The 15,105-nt window shown below is 37.0% G+C and overlaps 1 protein-coding gene across 3 annotated transcripts in view; it reads left to right on the top strand.

The window, feature by feature from the left end:
• The window catches only part of TRIO (trio Rho guanine nucleotide exchange factor), a 224,410-nt gene that overhangs the window by 192,107 nt on the left and 17,198 nt on the right, over window positions 1-15,105 (top strand). For all 3 annotated transcript variants that reach the window (XR_006178638.1, XM_042870088.1, XM_042870089.1), the window contains exons 35-45: window positions 703-995; window positions 2,098-2,268; window positions 6,574-6,669; window positions 8,706-8,854; window positions 9,557-9,623; window positions 10,329-10,432; window positions 11,028-11,097; window positions 13,125-13,214; window positions 13,745-13,837; window positions 14,460-14,510; window positions 14,733-14,810. Coding sequence is in view for 2 of the 3 variants with exons in the window: in XM_042870088.1 (XP_042726022.1) it covers window positions 703-995; window positions 2,098-2,268; window positions 6,574-6,669; window positions 8,706-8,854; window positions 9,557-9,623; window positions 10,329-10,432; window positions 11,028-11,097; window positions 13,125-13,214; window positions 13,745-13,837; window positions 14,460-14,510; window positions 14,733-14,810 (1,262 nt within the window). In the remaining variant the exon portion in view is untranslated. The remainder of the gene's footprint in view (window positions 1-702; window positions 996-2,097; window positions 2,269-6,573; window positions 6,670-8,705; window positions 8,855-9,556; window positions 9,624-10,328; window positions 10,433-11,027; window positions 11,098-13,124; window positions 13,215-13,744; window positions 13,838-14,459; window positions 14,511-14,732; window positions 14,811-15,105) is intronic.

Below are 15,105 nucleotides of genomic sequence, written 5' to 3'. Positions count from 1 at the left end.
TCTTCTTCCCACATTTTCCAGGATAGGAAGGCAGGAAATACATAAACAAATAGGGTAACTACAGCATTTGTAATAAAGTTTGGGATTTTCAAAATTTTGCTCATTTTCTTGAGGTAATTTTGCTTTTCATGTCCATGCTCAAAGCAGCTTGCTACTGTCAGATGTGCATCAGCATTGCTATAACAATTGAGGCAGTCACAACTACTTACTGAAAGCTTGGCTATTGTAAAGAAACTGCTTATGTTTGGGTGGTCTTGTATAGCATGAAAACAGATAGCTGTGGTGTCTTTAAAGGCCAAGTCTTAAAGTAATTTGTTCAATTCTTTCATGCATCCAATCTAAGTATTTCAGATAGTCCTCAGTTTCTGTAAAACTTCCCCAAAAGAATGTCTTATATCAAGCATAGTAAGTTGCAGGTAAGCTTTAGGAGGTTGATGCAAGTTTCCAGTAGGGCTTATGCTTGTTGTGGAGTTTCAAGTGATGTTAGCAGCTGTCAGGAATAATTTACTAGTTTTCATACACATGATTTTATGGTTAATGCTGTGTTACCATCAGTCTTTGACTGGCAGAAGATAGTAACACCATTTTCTTTTTTCCCAAGTCAAACAGGTGGAGAGTTTAAACAAATGGCTGTTACTACTGTTCGCCTTGTTTCTCACTTACCAGTATCTCACTTTTAACATGCTCTCCTCACTTTTTCAGACTCCCTTTCAGTCTCCAGCAATGATGCCAGTCCTCCTGCTTCAGTAACATCGCTTCAACCCCATATGATTGGGGCACAGAGCTCCCCAGGTCCCAAGCGTCCTGGCAACACTTTGAGAAAATGGCTTACCAGTCCTGTGAGGCGTCTCAGCAGTGGGAAAGCAGATGGGCACGTCAAAAAACTGGCCCACAAGCACAAGAAGAGTAGAGAGGTTCGCAAAAGCGCTGATGCAGGTTCTCAGAAGGACTCTGATGACAGTGCAGCAACCCCACAGGATGAGACTATTGAAGAGGTATGTGTTCCATGCAGCTGGCTGCAATGTGGTTCTGTGTCTCTGCTAGATCTACGTAGTGAGACCTGCCTAAAGCTATACATGTGCCTTAGAGCAGAAGGTGGCCCCTCAAATCGAAGTGTAGTTACCATCACCCAAATAATAAACATGGCATTTTTCACTGAAGGAAATAGTGAACTGCTGCATATACTGCCTGATTAATTATTTTTCTTGCTTCTGATGTGTTTGGCTTCAGATTTGGAACACTGTGAGTTACACAGTGAAGGAAAAAAAAAAAACTAGAGACCTGGCAGCATGGTGAAGTGATAATTGTAGCTTGGGAAAGAATATTGGCATCTGTCCTTGAAGGTCACGCTGTAGAAAGAAGCTGTCTGACGCAGCTGTAGCATTATTTTGAGAGTGTCTATTATTCTGCAGTTCTGTGAATGAGAGAAAACCTACGGCCAGGTTTCCTTCTTAAAGTGAGGAAAGGGCAATTATCATCTACACTTGTTCCTTTAAACATGGTTAAATTATCCTGTGAACTCAGCTGCACTAAACTTCTGCTAATTCATAGTTTCTTAGGTAGTTTGAGGGACTGTCTTTCATCACAACTGTAAGCATCATACAAGCATTCCGTTTTCACTACTTTAAGGTGGAGGTGGATAGGAGAAAAGACAATTGACAGAATACTTTATGTTATAAGGGATTCGTATAGCCTTCAGACATCTTGATATGAACTTCCTATGCAAAGTCCTTGAATTAGTAAGTTAGAAGAATGGGACTCATACTTTGCAGAACTGAACTTGTGAAGCATTACTTTGGCAGCACCTTCCTGTAGTAAATTTCAAGCTAACTGTCTGCTTCTCAGTATCTTAATTTGTCTGCTTTGTCCAGTTTCCAGCCCATGAAAACATAATCCACAGCATCTAATTTTTATTTTTTTTCCCCGCGTGTGTAGGATCATCTTTTTTTTTTTTTTTTTTTTAGCTGTATGCATAGTGTCATACTGACTTGTTGGGAGACAGGAATCTACAGAACAGTCTTAAGACTAACTTGTGTTTAACAAGCTTCATGCTGCTGAGGAGGTAACAGAGCTTGAATGTCTTAATTTTATTTACAGAGGGGTCGTAACGAGGGGCTGAGCAGTGGCACTCTCTCAAAGTCATCCTCTTCAGGCATGCAGAGCTGTGGAGAGGAAGAAGGTGAAGAGGGAGCGGATGCTGTACCACTTCCTCCTCCCATGGCAATTCAGCAACACAGTCTTCTCCAGCCTGATTCACAGGATGACAAGGTAGGAAGAGGAAGCAGGGAAAGCTTTGCATATTGAAACAACCTCTGTCTGCCCAAATCTTTCTTCTGTTTCCTGAAGTCTTGTAATGTATACTGTATGTCTTTATGATAGACAGAAATAATCACTGTGCCATCATTAAAAGGGATTTACTGGGGAAAGTGTGTAAATAAAATATATTTGTTTTAAACACGTAAGAACAGAAATTTTTCTTCTAGACCTTTGTATCCAGAAATGGGAAACGTGGTGGTTTTGCAGGCCTACTTACATCTATTGAACAGATGCCATGCTTGTGTTTAGAAAACAATTGCTTTATAATCATTCCTTTTGGGTACTAAATTTTAAATATTATGTGCATATAGAGTTTATCTGGAGAAATTAATAGTTGTATATTAGAAACCATTTTAGATTATAGATTCTTTACCAAGCCCTATTACTTTGAATAGCCTCATATCTGGGGGAAAAAGGAAAGTCAACATACATACCTTAGCAGAAAGAGCTGTTCGTGTTGACTTTAATGTTTTCTTAATAGCTGTATAGTTTTTTAAATTATTTTTATTCCTTTTAATATATACCCCTACAGGTGTGCAAAAAAGTTAATAACCAAGTTAGGATAATAGTACAGCTCAGGGTTATTTTGCTTTTGTTTGTTGAAAAAAATGAAAATATATGCCAGAAAGGATGATTAATAATTTTGTGTCAACAGTTGAAATTTCTGGATATGGGTAGTAATTGCATGAAGGAAATCTTATGTGCATATAATCTTTTCTTAAATGTTATGATGTTCATACATTGGGAGGGTTTATTTCAATTTTTAACACTGATCAAATCTTTGGAGGGCAGCTGTCAAACCAGGACACAGAGGGTTTTAGAATGCAAACTATCTGGACCTGTGCAGCAAATATTGACATTACAATCGTCTCACCGTTTTGATGCTTAAAATTTTTAGCTGTTTTATTCACTCTTAGTGAATACTGTGGGTGAATGATCACTGTTTTGAGTGGTGCAGCTTTGGCTGATCTTGTTAATCTTTTATTTCCTTTTATCCCGCTGTCTTTCAATCGGGATCTCAATGATCCCTGAAGTCATTTGTAGGATAAAACTGTCTGGCTTCTATGTTTTATTTGTATTTATTTTCCACCTTTTTTCTGAGTTTGAAAAGTGTAATAAATGAGCTGGGGTAGCGGGATGTTAATATTTTGACCTGAAACAAACAAGGCAAAAACAGACATTTTAAAATCTTGCTGATCTTCAGACCCAGGATAATATTTTAGGGCTAGAAAATAATCTCACTTTGCGGTTTATAAATAGCATAAAAACAACGTTGGTGAAAATACATTAAAGTTGCTGCTAATTAGCTGCCTTATTTGTATGTCCCTTCAGTGATACCAAAAAAAAAAAAAAAGGAAAAAGCCTTATAAAATGTTGTTGAGATAAAAGTGGCTTTTACTTATTATTTGTTCTTTTTTACAGTGCAAGAACAGTTTTGTGAAGGGATATACTTGAAAGATAGTGTCCTTTCACTTCTGCATTTCTCTTGCAAAGTCAAGCAGCTTTGAGTAGCATTTAGTCACCAGTAAACTTTTTTAAAGGTTACACACACCCACTGCTGTAAGGACATTGGGACGGTTTTTGAAGTAACTTAAACTGCACAGCAAGAGGCAAAGAAGTCCCACTGTGTGGTATTAGTCTTGGAGCTTGTGTGCCACCCTAAATTCCATACACCAAGACATACCACCGATTTCCAGTACCTAAAGCAAATGCTTTTTAGTACACAGAAGTGAGAAGCCAGAGCGAAGTTTTATCCAGCAGAACTCAGAGGACTCTACTGACAGAGCTTCTGATTGTTAAAAGGCTTGCAACAAGTCCCCTGTTGTCTGCCTTCTGGGTAGAGTCTTTCACATTTCTGCCACGTTAGGTGGTTTCCTTTGGATCCCAAGGAATGTCTCCTCCTTTTCATGACCTCAGAGGTTTGGCTCTGGTCTGTACCTCACTTCTCGCATTTCTTCCTCTCTGTGGCTCCTGGTCATTACTCATGCTGGAAACTCCCTGCTTTGCTGGGCTTCTCCCTACTCAGCCTACTGTGGCCTCCAGCAGTATCTCACACTTGCATGTGCTCCTTTGCTCCCTCTACCTTTCTTTCTGCTCCCAGAGTACATCATCGAGAAGAAGGTCAACTGGCAGACTGTCTGTGCAGCCCAGCAGCTCCTTCTTTTTCAGATAAATTAACTACATGAGATGGGAAACAACCAGTGCTGAAATTTAACCGACAGTCACATATGTCTGGAGCCCCCAATATGAGAAAGACAGGGAGCTGTTGGAGAGGGTTCACAAAGATGATCAGAGGGTTGGAGCATCTCCCCTGTGCAGACAGGCTGAGGGAGCTGGGCTTGTTCAGCCTGGAGAAAAGAAGGCTGTGGGGTGACCTCATTGCAGCCTTCCAGTACCTAAAGGAAGCCTACAAACAGGAGGGAGTCAACTCTTCACAAGGGTTGATAATGGCAGGACAAGAGGAAATGGTTTTAAGTTGAAGGAGGGAAGGTTTAGGTTGGATATCAGGGGGAGTTCTTTACTGTCAGAGTAGTGAGGTGCTGGAACAGGCTGCCCAGAGAGATTGTGGATGCCCCATCCCTGGAGGTGTTCAAGGCCAGGTTGAATGGGGCCATGGGCAGCCTGGTCTAGTATTAAATGTGGAGGTTGGTGGCCCTGCATGTGGCAGGGGGGTTGGAGATTCATGATTCTTGAGGTCATTTCCAACCCAAGCTATTCTGTGATTCTATGATATACTCCCAACAGAGCAACAGATAGAACAGACTTTGACCAGAGCCTGATGACAATGCTGACAGTATTTTGTGAGGCTGAGCTAAACTCCATATCCAAAAGTTGCATACCAGCACAGCTTTGGAAAAAACTGATTGCTAGTTAGATGTCAAGAGTATACAGTTGCCTGAAAGACATGCTAGCTCTGGGCTTGCCAAGTTTTTGGTATGCATGCAAATATTGTGTGCTAGGCAATGCTGATATGTCTAATATCACTAAATAATACAGTCATTTTCTCCCCTAAGAGCTCGTCTGCACAGTATGTATTCTTTTTGATAGAATCATTGCACACTTCATGGATTTACATTTGATGGCAGTTTACAAGTTGTTTGCATTTAATTTTTGGATAAGCAATATTAAGTTTCAAGATCAGTTATGCTAATATGAAACTAATTATTTTCGCTTTTTGTTTCTCTTTTTTGTAAATTGATGCAGCATTATGTTGACTTGTGTTCTGTCTCTGCTTTGGCTCAGTTCCCATATCTTTCCATTTAAAGTTGTCTGTATTTCCTTTGCTTACCCATCCCCTATTTTCCTTTCCAAATAAGGCAAATACAAGGCAAACTACCTAAATTATGTATATTGCTTTTTATATTAATCTATGGAAGCCTTGTCACACCCTAGTTGATTTGAGAAGAACCTCCTGTGTTAAGCTGTCATATGTGCCAGTTCTTTGTCCAATTTGTTGGAAACATTTGCAGAACAGCTTACCCTGTATTACACAATGTTCACTGTTCTGTTCATAATATGAAGTAAGGTTCATATTGCACTGTTTCCATTTTCCAGTTATTTAATGATAAATGTAATGTGCAAACAACTCTGTTTGCAAATTACTGAGACTGAATTTAATGGCCCTCCCCAAAATCCTTTACTGTGAACACCTTTTGCCTTCAGTTGTATCTATAAACTGGCATTTTATAGCTTGAGGCCAGAGATCTTCTGTACTCTACACATACGATTGGGGAAAATGGATGGCACAAGGAATGGTGAGCTCAATTTCCCCTCTGAATCTGAGCAATGTACTCCGGCTCCTTTAGAAAAGTAGATGCCCCTGGGTTACTGGTGTATTTTTTCTTAGTTTAACTGGTTTTTCAGCTTGTATTTCATGCCCTCTCGGTTCTTGTTTATTTTCTGCAATTGTAGATTTGTTTTACCAGCAATAAAATATGTTAACAAACCGTTTGTTGTTCATTAGGTCAGCTCAGGTGATTTTTATAGCTGTTTGTCAGGCATTATTATATTCAGCAAGATGAAGGATATTTCCTTAGCTTCTATTGCATGTAGGAACAGAAATTTTTATTTCAGTAATTATAACAAAAGGCACAATGTTCTTGCAACATTTAGCTTTGTGGGCTTTACTTAAAATTTCCACTTCCAGTTGCCTAACTTGGGATGATTTTAGTGTTATGCTGACAATTACTGAGTACCTTTATTCTTGAGCAAATGCCAAGCTGACGCTCGATTTTCTTGCGTTATGTCATTGCACAGACCTCTTCTCGATTATTGGTGCGGCCTACCAGCTCTGAGACGCCCAGTGCTGCAGAACTAGTCAGCGCAATTGAAGAGCTCGTCAAAAGCAAAATGGTGAGACTGACTGGCAGACAGCAAGTCCTAACGTGCTATTTAGAGAAAAGCTCCATGTTCATCCTCAGCATACAGCTTCAGTGTGTGAAATGTCATGTGTCTTTCAAAAGTCACTTTTGGGGCTGGAGTATGGGTCACTTTGTACACCCTCTTCTGTGGACTCACTTAGAAAATAGGTGAATGGCACTGCAGAGAGGTGAAATACAATAAATGTGAAGGAGAGGTGAACAAAGAAAATGCATATCCTACCAGCAAAAAAGAAATTGTCCGAGCAGAAAAACAAATGCTAAGACCCAGAATTACCCTAATTTGCCTCATAGAGCCGCATTAGAAGAATCTCTAAATCTAAATCTAAAACTTAGAAGTAAATCTTGCTAAGTAAAACAGATACTGATCAAACAGCTTGTGCTATCTAGCTGTTCTTTAGGCAATGTGATAATAACTATACAAATAATACCTATAAAGAGCAAGAGAGAATTGGTTTGAATGTTACTGGCTCCATTTGCTAACAAATTAAGTAGGCATAATTTTGTCAGATTTTTGAAGTTTATGTTTCCAAGTTTCTGTGTTACTGAAAATTCTCACTGGAAAAGAGTAGATTGTATAGGTAATTCCACAGTCTCTGTATTCAAAACTCAGCTGGACATGGTCCTAGAAAACATGTTCTAGCTGACCCTGTTTGAGCTGGGGCGTTGGACTAGATGGTCCTTTCCAATCTATTCTCTTAATAATTTTCAATCTGGCTTTTGCAACATACAGAACACCTCTTTGGACTTAGTAGAAGTGCCACTGTGAAGACTCTGCAGAGAGACACAACTTGGCAAACTCATGTTACCAGAAGTTTATATTTCCCAGATTCTTCTTAAATTTAAGCAGCTTTGAATTTCAGAATGAAAAATTGGCTTTTCCATTTCCTCATTCAGAAAGACTTAAACTTAACTTACATTATTGGATAAATAATTTCTGCATGCTTAAAGTGTTAACTTCAGTTTTTTCTTCTGTTGCACTGCGAGGGTGAATAAGAAGTCATCTGTGAGAAAATTCAAAGCAGCCTTTTGTAAATGGAAAATTTAATAGTTCACATCTCTTCCATACGGCCTGGCAGTGGATGTAGATTAATGATCCTTGCATATAGTCCCTGCTGGAGATGTTCTCATTTCACACGTGTAGCCAAGGGTCAGTTTTTCCAACTTTTTAGGCTGTCATGTTATTATTGGGTTTTTAATTTTTGTAGAAAGAAAAAAAAAAAAAGATTATGGAACCCCATCCTGGTGAAGTAAATCTGTCTTGCGTTGAAGACTGTAACACATGCAAGGAAATGTGTTATATAACAATAGCTTGATCCAAGATTATGGGTTTAGATTAAAGAAGTCCAGTAAATATTTCAAAGAAATTTGTTCATATTATTTCTCCTATGGCTTCTCCATCTTCTAAACAAACAATAAGACTGAGCAGTCTGTGTGTTGGAAACCATTTATCTGGCAGAAGAGAGAGATCGTTTCCTAGGATTTGAGCTGTCAAGCTCAAAAGCAAGTCAGTATGTTGGCCAGTTAATAAATTAAAATGTTTGACAAAAAAATGCCACTTCTGTTGTGATTAAAAATATAACTTCCAAAAAATTCTCTTTAAAGTTGTTCCATTTATTTTTGAAAATAGCTTACGTATGAGAGAACTAAACAGTGATAAATATAATTTAACCTCTGTCAATAAGTACACATGCGTATAGTTTCTACTACAGAAGTACTTACATCCTCAGCTGGATATCTGACTTTCAGCCCGTTCTGCTCAAACTAATTGAACTGCATTCTTCTCCTGTGAAGGAGAAAGTGATATTTAAAATGTGTCGTGCTTCTATGAAGTTAGATTTTCTGTCCCGGAAAACAAAGTTTTTGATAGTTTTCCTCAAAGTTTGAGACCTCTTTTGCCAAGATACAGTAATTGGTATTCCATAGGTTCCCATACACAGATCTATGTAAATACATCTGGAGACTAAAAGGGAAATAAATGTCGTTGTCCTTTCTTGAATACATTTTTAGGCCTTGGAAGACCGTCCAAGTTCCTTGTTAGTAGATCAAGGTGACAGCAGCAGTCCATCCTTCAACCCTTCAGATAACTCTCTTCTCTCCTCATCATCACCTATAGATGAGATGGAAGAAAGGAAATCCAGCTCCTTAAAAAGACGACAGTAAGATCTCATTTTCACTCTGTTCTTAATAATGTTTTGAAGAGAGAAAAGGCCTGTTTAAAAAATGTCCATTTTGAACTGACAGCAGAAGCTGTTAATCTGGAAAGAAGAGGACTTGTGTTAGGTATCAAGCATGCAATTACATTATGTAAAGAAAAAATTCTTTCCTCAAACACTAGTCACAGAATAAATTTCCTATAACTTAATTTCAGTCGCACTTTTGTTTGACTTTTGTAATATGTCAATCTCAGTTAAGCAAAAATATGCAAATCTTTAAATATTCAGAGGTCTTTCAGGCTTCAAAAAATGATCATTTCCCTTCTTCTATACCCCTGTGCCATTCTTCAGGGATTCTTAATTCCTTTTGTAGTAGTTAAGTGTTACCATGGTAGAAGAAAAACATGCTTGTTATTATGCTTAAGAGTCCAGATCAGAGATATACTAGCATTTTATTTTAAACAGTAGTTAAATGTTTAATTTAAATGACACATGTAGGAAAACATCTAACTTGTGATAAACAGAAGCTAGCATGTTCCAGTTTCATAATCAAAGAAGCATTTTGCTTAGAAACTGTGTGCATTAATCCTTCATTTTCAGCTGTGTTTATCAGCTATGCAAATGTCTAAAAGGCTATATATCATTAATCCTTTTTTAGAAGCATTTTTAATGAAATGTGTGTTCGCCATTTCCTTTCCCCTGTAGCTACGTCTTGCAGGAATTAGTGGAGACAGAGCGTGACTACGTACGAGATCTGGGATACGTAGTTGAGGTATGTTGTTTTTCATTAGTTTATTTTTTTTTTAATGTGGTATCAACCAACTGTGCAACTCAATTTATTTATCTATTTAACATTGCTAAATTCAAAAAAGCATTGTAGGCTAAGCAGGTAGAGGAGCTATCCTGAATTTGGAAGGCTTGCTCCTTCCCTACTGCTAAGCTTCTCTTAGACTTTGTATTTTCATCTTCTGTAAAAGAGATGAGACTTTAGGGGGATGCATAACGCTGAGTTACCAATGAAATACATATGGAAAACCAGAGAAAATGCACATAACAGTGAATTTCGGCCTATCTATGTTCAATGCTTAACAGAAGGAGGAGAAAGAAAGGCACTAAATTTTCTTCTTGCATGGCCAAAATTTGGTTTTAGCTCTAAATCTTCCACCAAAGAAACATCCATTTCTTCCACACTATGGGGGAAACTACAGATATTAACCTCTGAGGCAAAAGGTGGCCTTTTGATAATATTCCTATGAAATATCATTCATGAATATAATTATCTTCAGTACAATATTTTGTAACCATTGTTCAGGAGAAGTTATGTGTAAAACAGTTTTATGATTTCTTTGGCTTTCTGTCCCAAGCAAATTGTTACTCTGGTCAGCTTGAAAGGCTTCTGAGGAAAGGGAGATTACAAGGTTACCCTCAGTTTTTTTAAGTTGGGATATTAAAAGTGAGTTTCTTTGCATTGTTGCAGGGTTACATGGCACTTATGAAAGAAGATGGTGTTCCCGATGATATGAAAGGCAAAGACAAGATTGTATTTGGAAATATTCACCAGATTTACGACTGGCACAGAGAGTAAGTATATCTAACTTGTAAGCCTGCTAGTGAACAATTCTACCTAAAAATACTAAATTGACTTAAAGAAAATTTTTGTTCCCTCAAATATTTAGAAACAAGGTAAATACACTTAGTCATGTGCTTTCACTTATTTATTTAGTAGATTCTGCTCAAAAATGTTGGTATGAAGATTTGTTTATGTATCACAGCTGCTTCGGATAAGAATCTCTAGTATGGGTAGCATTGTGCAGAACTCATGTGTTTGTTTGAGATTTAGATTTCTCTGTTTAAGAATATAATCTTTAATGAATTTCTCAGAGATTAGCATGGCAATATGAACACCTAAACCACTCTAAACTAGGTAGGAGAAAAATTTCAATCAGTACATGAATGAAAATTTATTGAATACAAGTATTTTTCCATGTTGGCATATGTGTCCATTTGGAATATGTATTAAAATATTACACTGTTAATATTGTCATTTTGGAAATGTGTTAATATCCAACACAGTTGACAGGATGCAAAATGTATCTTGTAATAAGATTGCCTTGTAATCACTTGTTGCCATAATATATGCTATCAGAAAAAAATGCTTAACTTTGTTTATGTTCAGCTTCTTTTTAGGAGAGTTGGAGAAGTGCCTTGAAGATCCAGAAAAGCTGGGATCCCTGTTTGTTAAGCATGTAAGTGCAAATGTCTTCTATGGCCAAGCTCTAGTATGTTCTTACCAACAGACACATTTTTTAAGAATATATCTATGATGTAACATAGTTAAGAAAGTGCTATAAAATATTCCTCGTTGTAAGAGGAGGAGAGATTGTAAGAGCTTGTAAGTGGCCTAAGTAAATAGCCTTGGCTTTTTGTTGGCAGTAGCCTTCTAAGAAGAAATATGAGTATGGGCTCCATTTGTCAATTCAGTTGCAGTTCTGTTGAGGGAACTGTTATTTCATATGATGATACACACCTGTCTTCTAAATGTGGATATTAAAACCTAGATATCAGTGCACTGCCTTGGAAGACAGCAAGCAGGAAATAGGAAAGCAGCTTATTTTCCATAGAGGTTTCTGGGTGTTCTAGTTCTGTATTCGTTCCCTTTTTGAGAATCACACCAGTGTTTGGTATTCATCCCTTTTCACCTGGGGAAGAAATAGTGAGTGCCAGACATTCATAGTGTTTAATTTTAGTCCAACACTGTACCCTTTATAATTCTTTACAATTTTCCCCCTTTTTCATCTGTTTACTAAAAGGAGTGCCTGTGTGATGCATCTGGACATCGTAACACTTCAGAAGGAACTTAGATAAACTAGCTATCTAGAAACTAGATAATATCAAAAATTATGTACCTCCTATAATCTTTTTTGGGGCATATTATTGTGTCAAAGAACAATTGGGTATCTATTTGAGATGAATTCTCAGAGTACTCCAAATCACATAAGGTAGATGAAAGAAAACATGCCTGCTAAACGTGATTGTTTGCACAAGACAAAGGACAGCCTAGGTTTAAGCATATTTAGTGGGTTTCAAATTTTCCCAGTGGTCTTATGTTTGAAGTCAGCACCAGAATAGCAAAAAAATAGAAAGCCAATCATTAATTGAACAGTAACTGGAAGTCAGGCTTAATTCCTTGACTAATTATGAGGAGCCAGCTGTTTGATTTCCAAGGGATTATTATTAAAAAAAAAAAGAAAAGCGAAGGGAGAGGGGAGAATCTTGACACTGGTGTAATGTGATGAAACCAAGGGAGTAATTCTTCCCATTGCTGTTTTACTTTCTCCTGGTATATTTATTTGAACTGAATTGTCTTTGAAAGGCACGCTTATACTGCAGATGGAAAGGCATGTTGTGACATGTAACATCTTCTAGCACAACCCTAACTACCAGCTAGAATGTGAAAAATTCTATTAATCATTTTAATCTGTGCTTTGTATCAATTTCAAGCTTCATTTTACTTCTTTTTTTTTTTTTTTTTCCTTTTTTTTCTTTTTTTTCTTCTTTGTTTTTCTTCTTTTTTTTCATTACTGGTCATTGCTCTTTAATTCTCTGACCAGGAAAAGCAGTCCTGGCAAAACAATTAGGAAGAATTTGGAACTGATTATAGACACATGTGATACGTCTGTGTTTCTTAACCATCAAGGTGGTCATCAAGAAAGAATCTTAGTATCAAAGCTATGCTCCCTTTTTTTCTTTGTTGCCTCAATTTAAAAACACGTGCACACACAAAATACAGACTCAGAGTTCAGAAGTACTAGCACCACTGTTCTGAGGCTACATCACCTGCTACGGCACACAAACTTGAATAGGACAGCTAATGCTACATAAAGGATAGACAGGTTTCTTCTAATTACTCTGTTCAGCTAAACAGGAGGAGGATGCTGTTATACTATAGTAGTAACTAGATAATTCAAATAAAAGGCACTCAAATTTGTGATATTTCAGAGGCTTTCTTCATTTTTGTTGCTAAATAAAAAATGTAACCATTTTTGTAGTGCTTATTAAGGAACTTTCTAAGCTATTGTCTCTATGCATCTGATGTTCAGGAGTGTATATATAACTGTGACAATGTTTTGACTTGTGTTTGCTTTCTGAAATCATCGTGGTTTCCCCAAATAAATGGTTTTCAGATGTGTAGTTTTGTGAAATGTGCTCTATTTCAATCTGGCATGCTTTTTTCCCAATGATAATATATCATTCTGCATCCTTGTTTTTCTAGGAGAGAAGGTTGCACATGTACATAGTTTACTGCCAGAACAAACCAAAGTCTGAGCACATTGTCTCAGAATACATTGACACATTTTTTGAGGTAAGTTCTTGAGAGAAGATGTGTGCACCAACAAACCCTAAGCGTTATCAGATCTGTCGGTTAAAAAAGGACAGCACGTGTGGCTGTTATTGTCTTGAATTGTAATTTCTTGCCATTTCTGTTCTCATTTCTCAAGGATGATACAGGTTTCTAACAACGTATTAATCTTATACTTGAACTTTAGATATTAATTAATCAATAATACCATCTTTACTAGCCTTAACCAGGATGGTTAGCAGTGTATATAAGTGAAATTCTGATGTTAGATGACCAACAATCTGTGAGTTAAGAATTATGTTTCAGTATACATTCTTTTCCAAAAAAACATAGAAGATGCTAGGAGGAGAGAATAGTTCCAAAGCAAAAGTGATACAGGGAAAGGACTCCATCCTTTGCTAATTGAAGATCAAATTCTGCTGTCTTTGCCAGTTTCTACTCTGATAGCCATTAATAGTAATGTATGCTGCTGTGTTTCTAACTGAACTAAGCAATATCTGAAGCAAAAAAAATCTTTGTTTTACAACCCTCAGGATCTAAAGCAACGCCTGGGCCACAGACTTCAGCTCACAGACTTGTTAATAAAACCTGTGCAGAGAATTATGAAATACCAGCTATTACTAAAGGTAAAGCAGCTCTGAGTTGAATAATGTAATATGTGGTAAATTATGTTTTCCCTTTTTAAATAATTGCTTATGCTCTTCTCTCCTACATAATAGAACCCAGATCTGTAAGCAACGTCATGTGATTATTTTCTGACCATATTTAGGTAGCTTTGAAAATTGAAGTAAATAGATTGGACAATTAAATGTTGCGTTGTTTTTTTGTTTGTTTAAACAGTTAAAGTTCAACTGAATTTAAGTCAGTGATGTGGAAAATGTTTAGAATTAGTACTAATGTCATACAAAGGGGAGGGGGATATCCCAACTGTCTTCATCTCTAGATAAGATTCATCCCAACTTCTTCATCTATACATGCAACCATTTTAATTACACTTAAATGTTTACTGAAAAGCAACCCTGGAACTGTTGTCTTAATATATGTCTTGTATATTCTAAAACAGAAGAGCTAATAAATGTTTAAAAGTATGTAGAGGAGAGCACCCCAGGAAGAAGCTTTAAAAAGAAAAAAAAATTGTATGTGTGTTCTGCAGTCTCTCGTTCTCTGACAGAGAATATAGCAAACATAGATCTTCTCTGTGTGATTTAATGAGCACAAAACTTACACTATTGTTTTTTCCTTTTTCAGGATTTCCTCAAATATTCTAAAAAAGCTAACCTTGATACAACAGAACTAGAGGTACTTGAAATGTTTTCTCTCAGTGATTTCAATGCTCTTTATTCTGAACTTGTTTTGACGTTATTTTCCTTTTCTGATCTTCTCAAGGATCTCGTGCTTATAATGTGTTTACTTTTCACATTACTTTCTGTTCTCAAGTAACCATAGCAAATGAAACAAAATTTTATCCTGTTAACATATATTTGGAAAATTAAGCTCTGACTTTTTATCTGTCTTGAACAGAGAGCTGTAGAGGTCATGTGTATAGTACCAAAACGGTGTAATGACATGATGAATGTTGGCCGTCTGCAAGGATTTGATGTAAGTTGGTTGGGATTTTTCAGTGAGTTTTTGTCAAGTGCTCTAGAAATTAGATACTAACATTATGGAAAGCATTGATGGGGAGAAGGAGGATAGGGTGCACAGTCACTAAGCTAGGCTGGAAGAGATAACATTGACTGTTGATGCAATATGTATTAGCCAGATCACTGTCACATACTCTATCTGTGAAACCCTTTCTGCTTTGTAATGTAGGTATGAATTTGGATTCTTTCCCTTTTCAGCACTCTGGAAAACATTAGAAGAATAAATGAGAAGCGGTAGGAAAGGAGCTTTT

The sequence above is a fragment of the Lagopus leucura genome, unplaced genomic scaffold (assembly GCF_019238085.1).
Source record: "Lagopus leucura isolate 7727_CA_CO unplaced genomic scaffold, USGS_WTPT01 Super-Scaffold_100002, whole genome shotgun sequence".
In the NCBI taxonomy this organism is placed as follows: Eukaryota; Metazoa; Chordata; class Aves; order Galliformes; family Phasianidae; genus Lagopus; species Lagopus leucura.
Note: the sequence above shows the minus strand (reverse complement) of the source record. Positions and strands in the feature narration are given on the sequence as shown.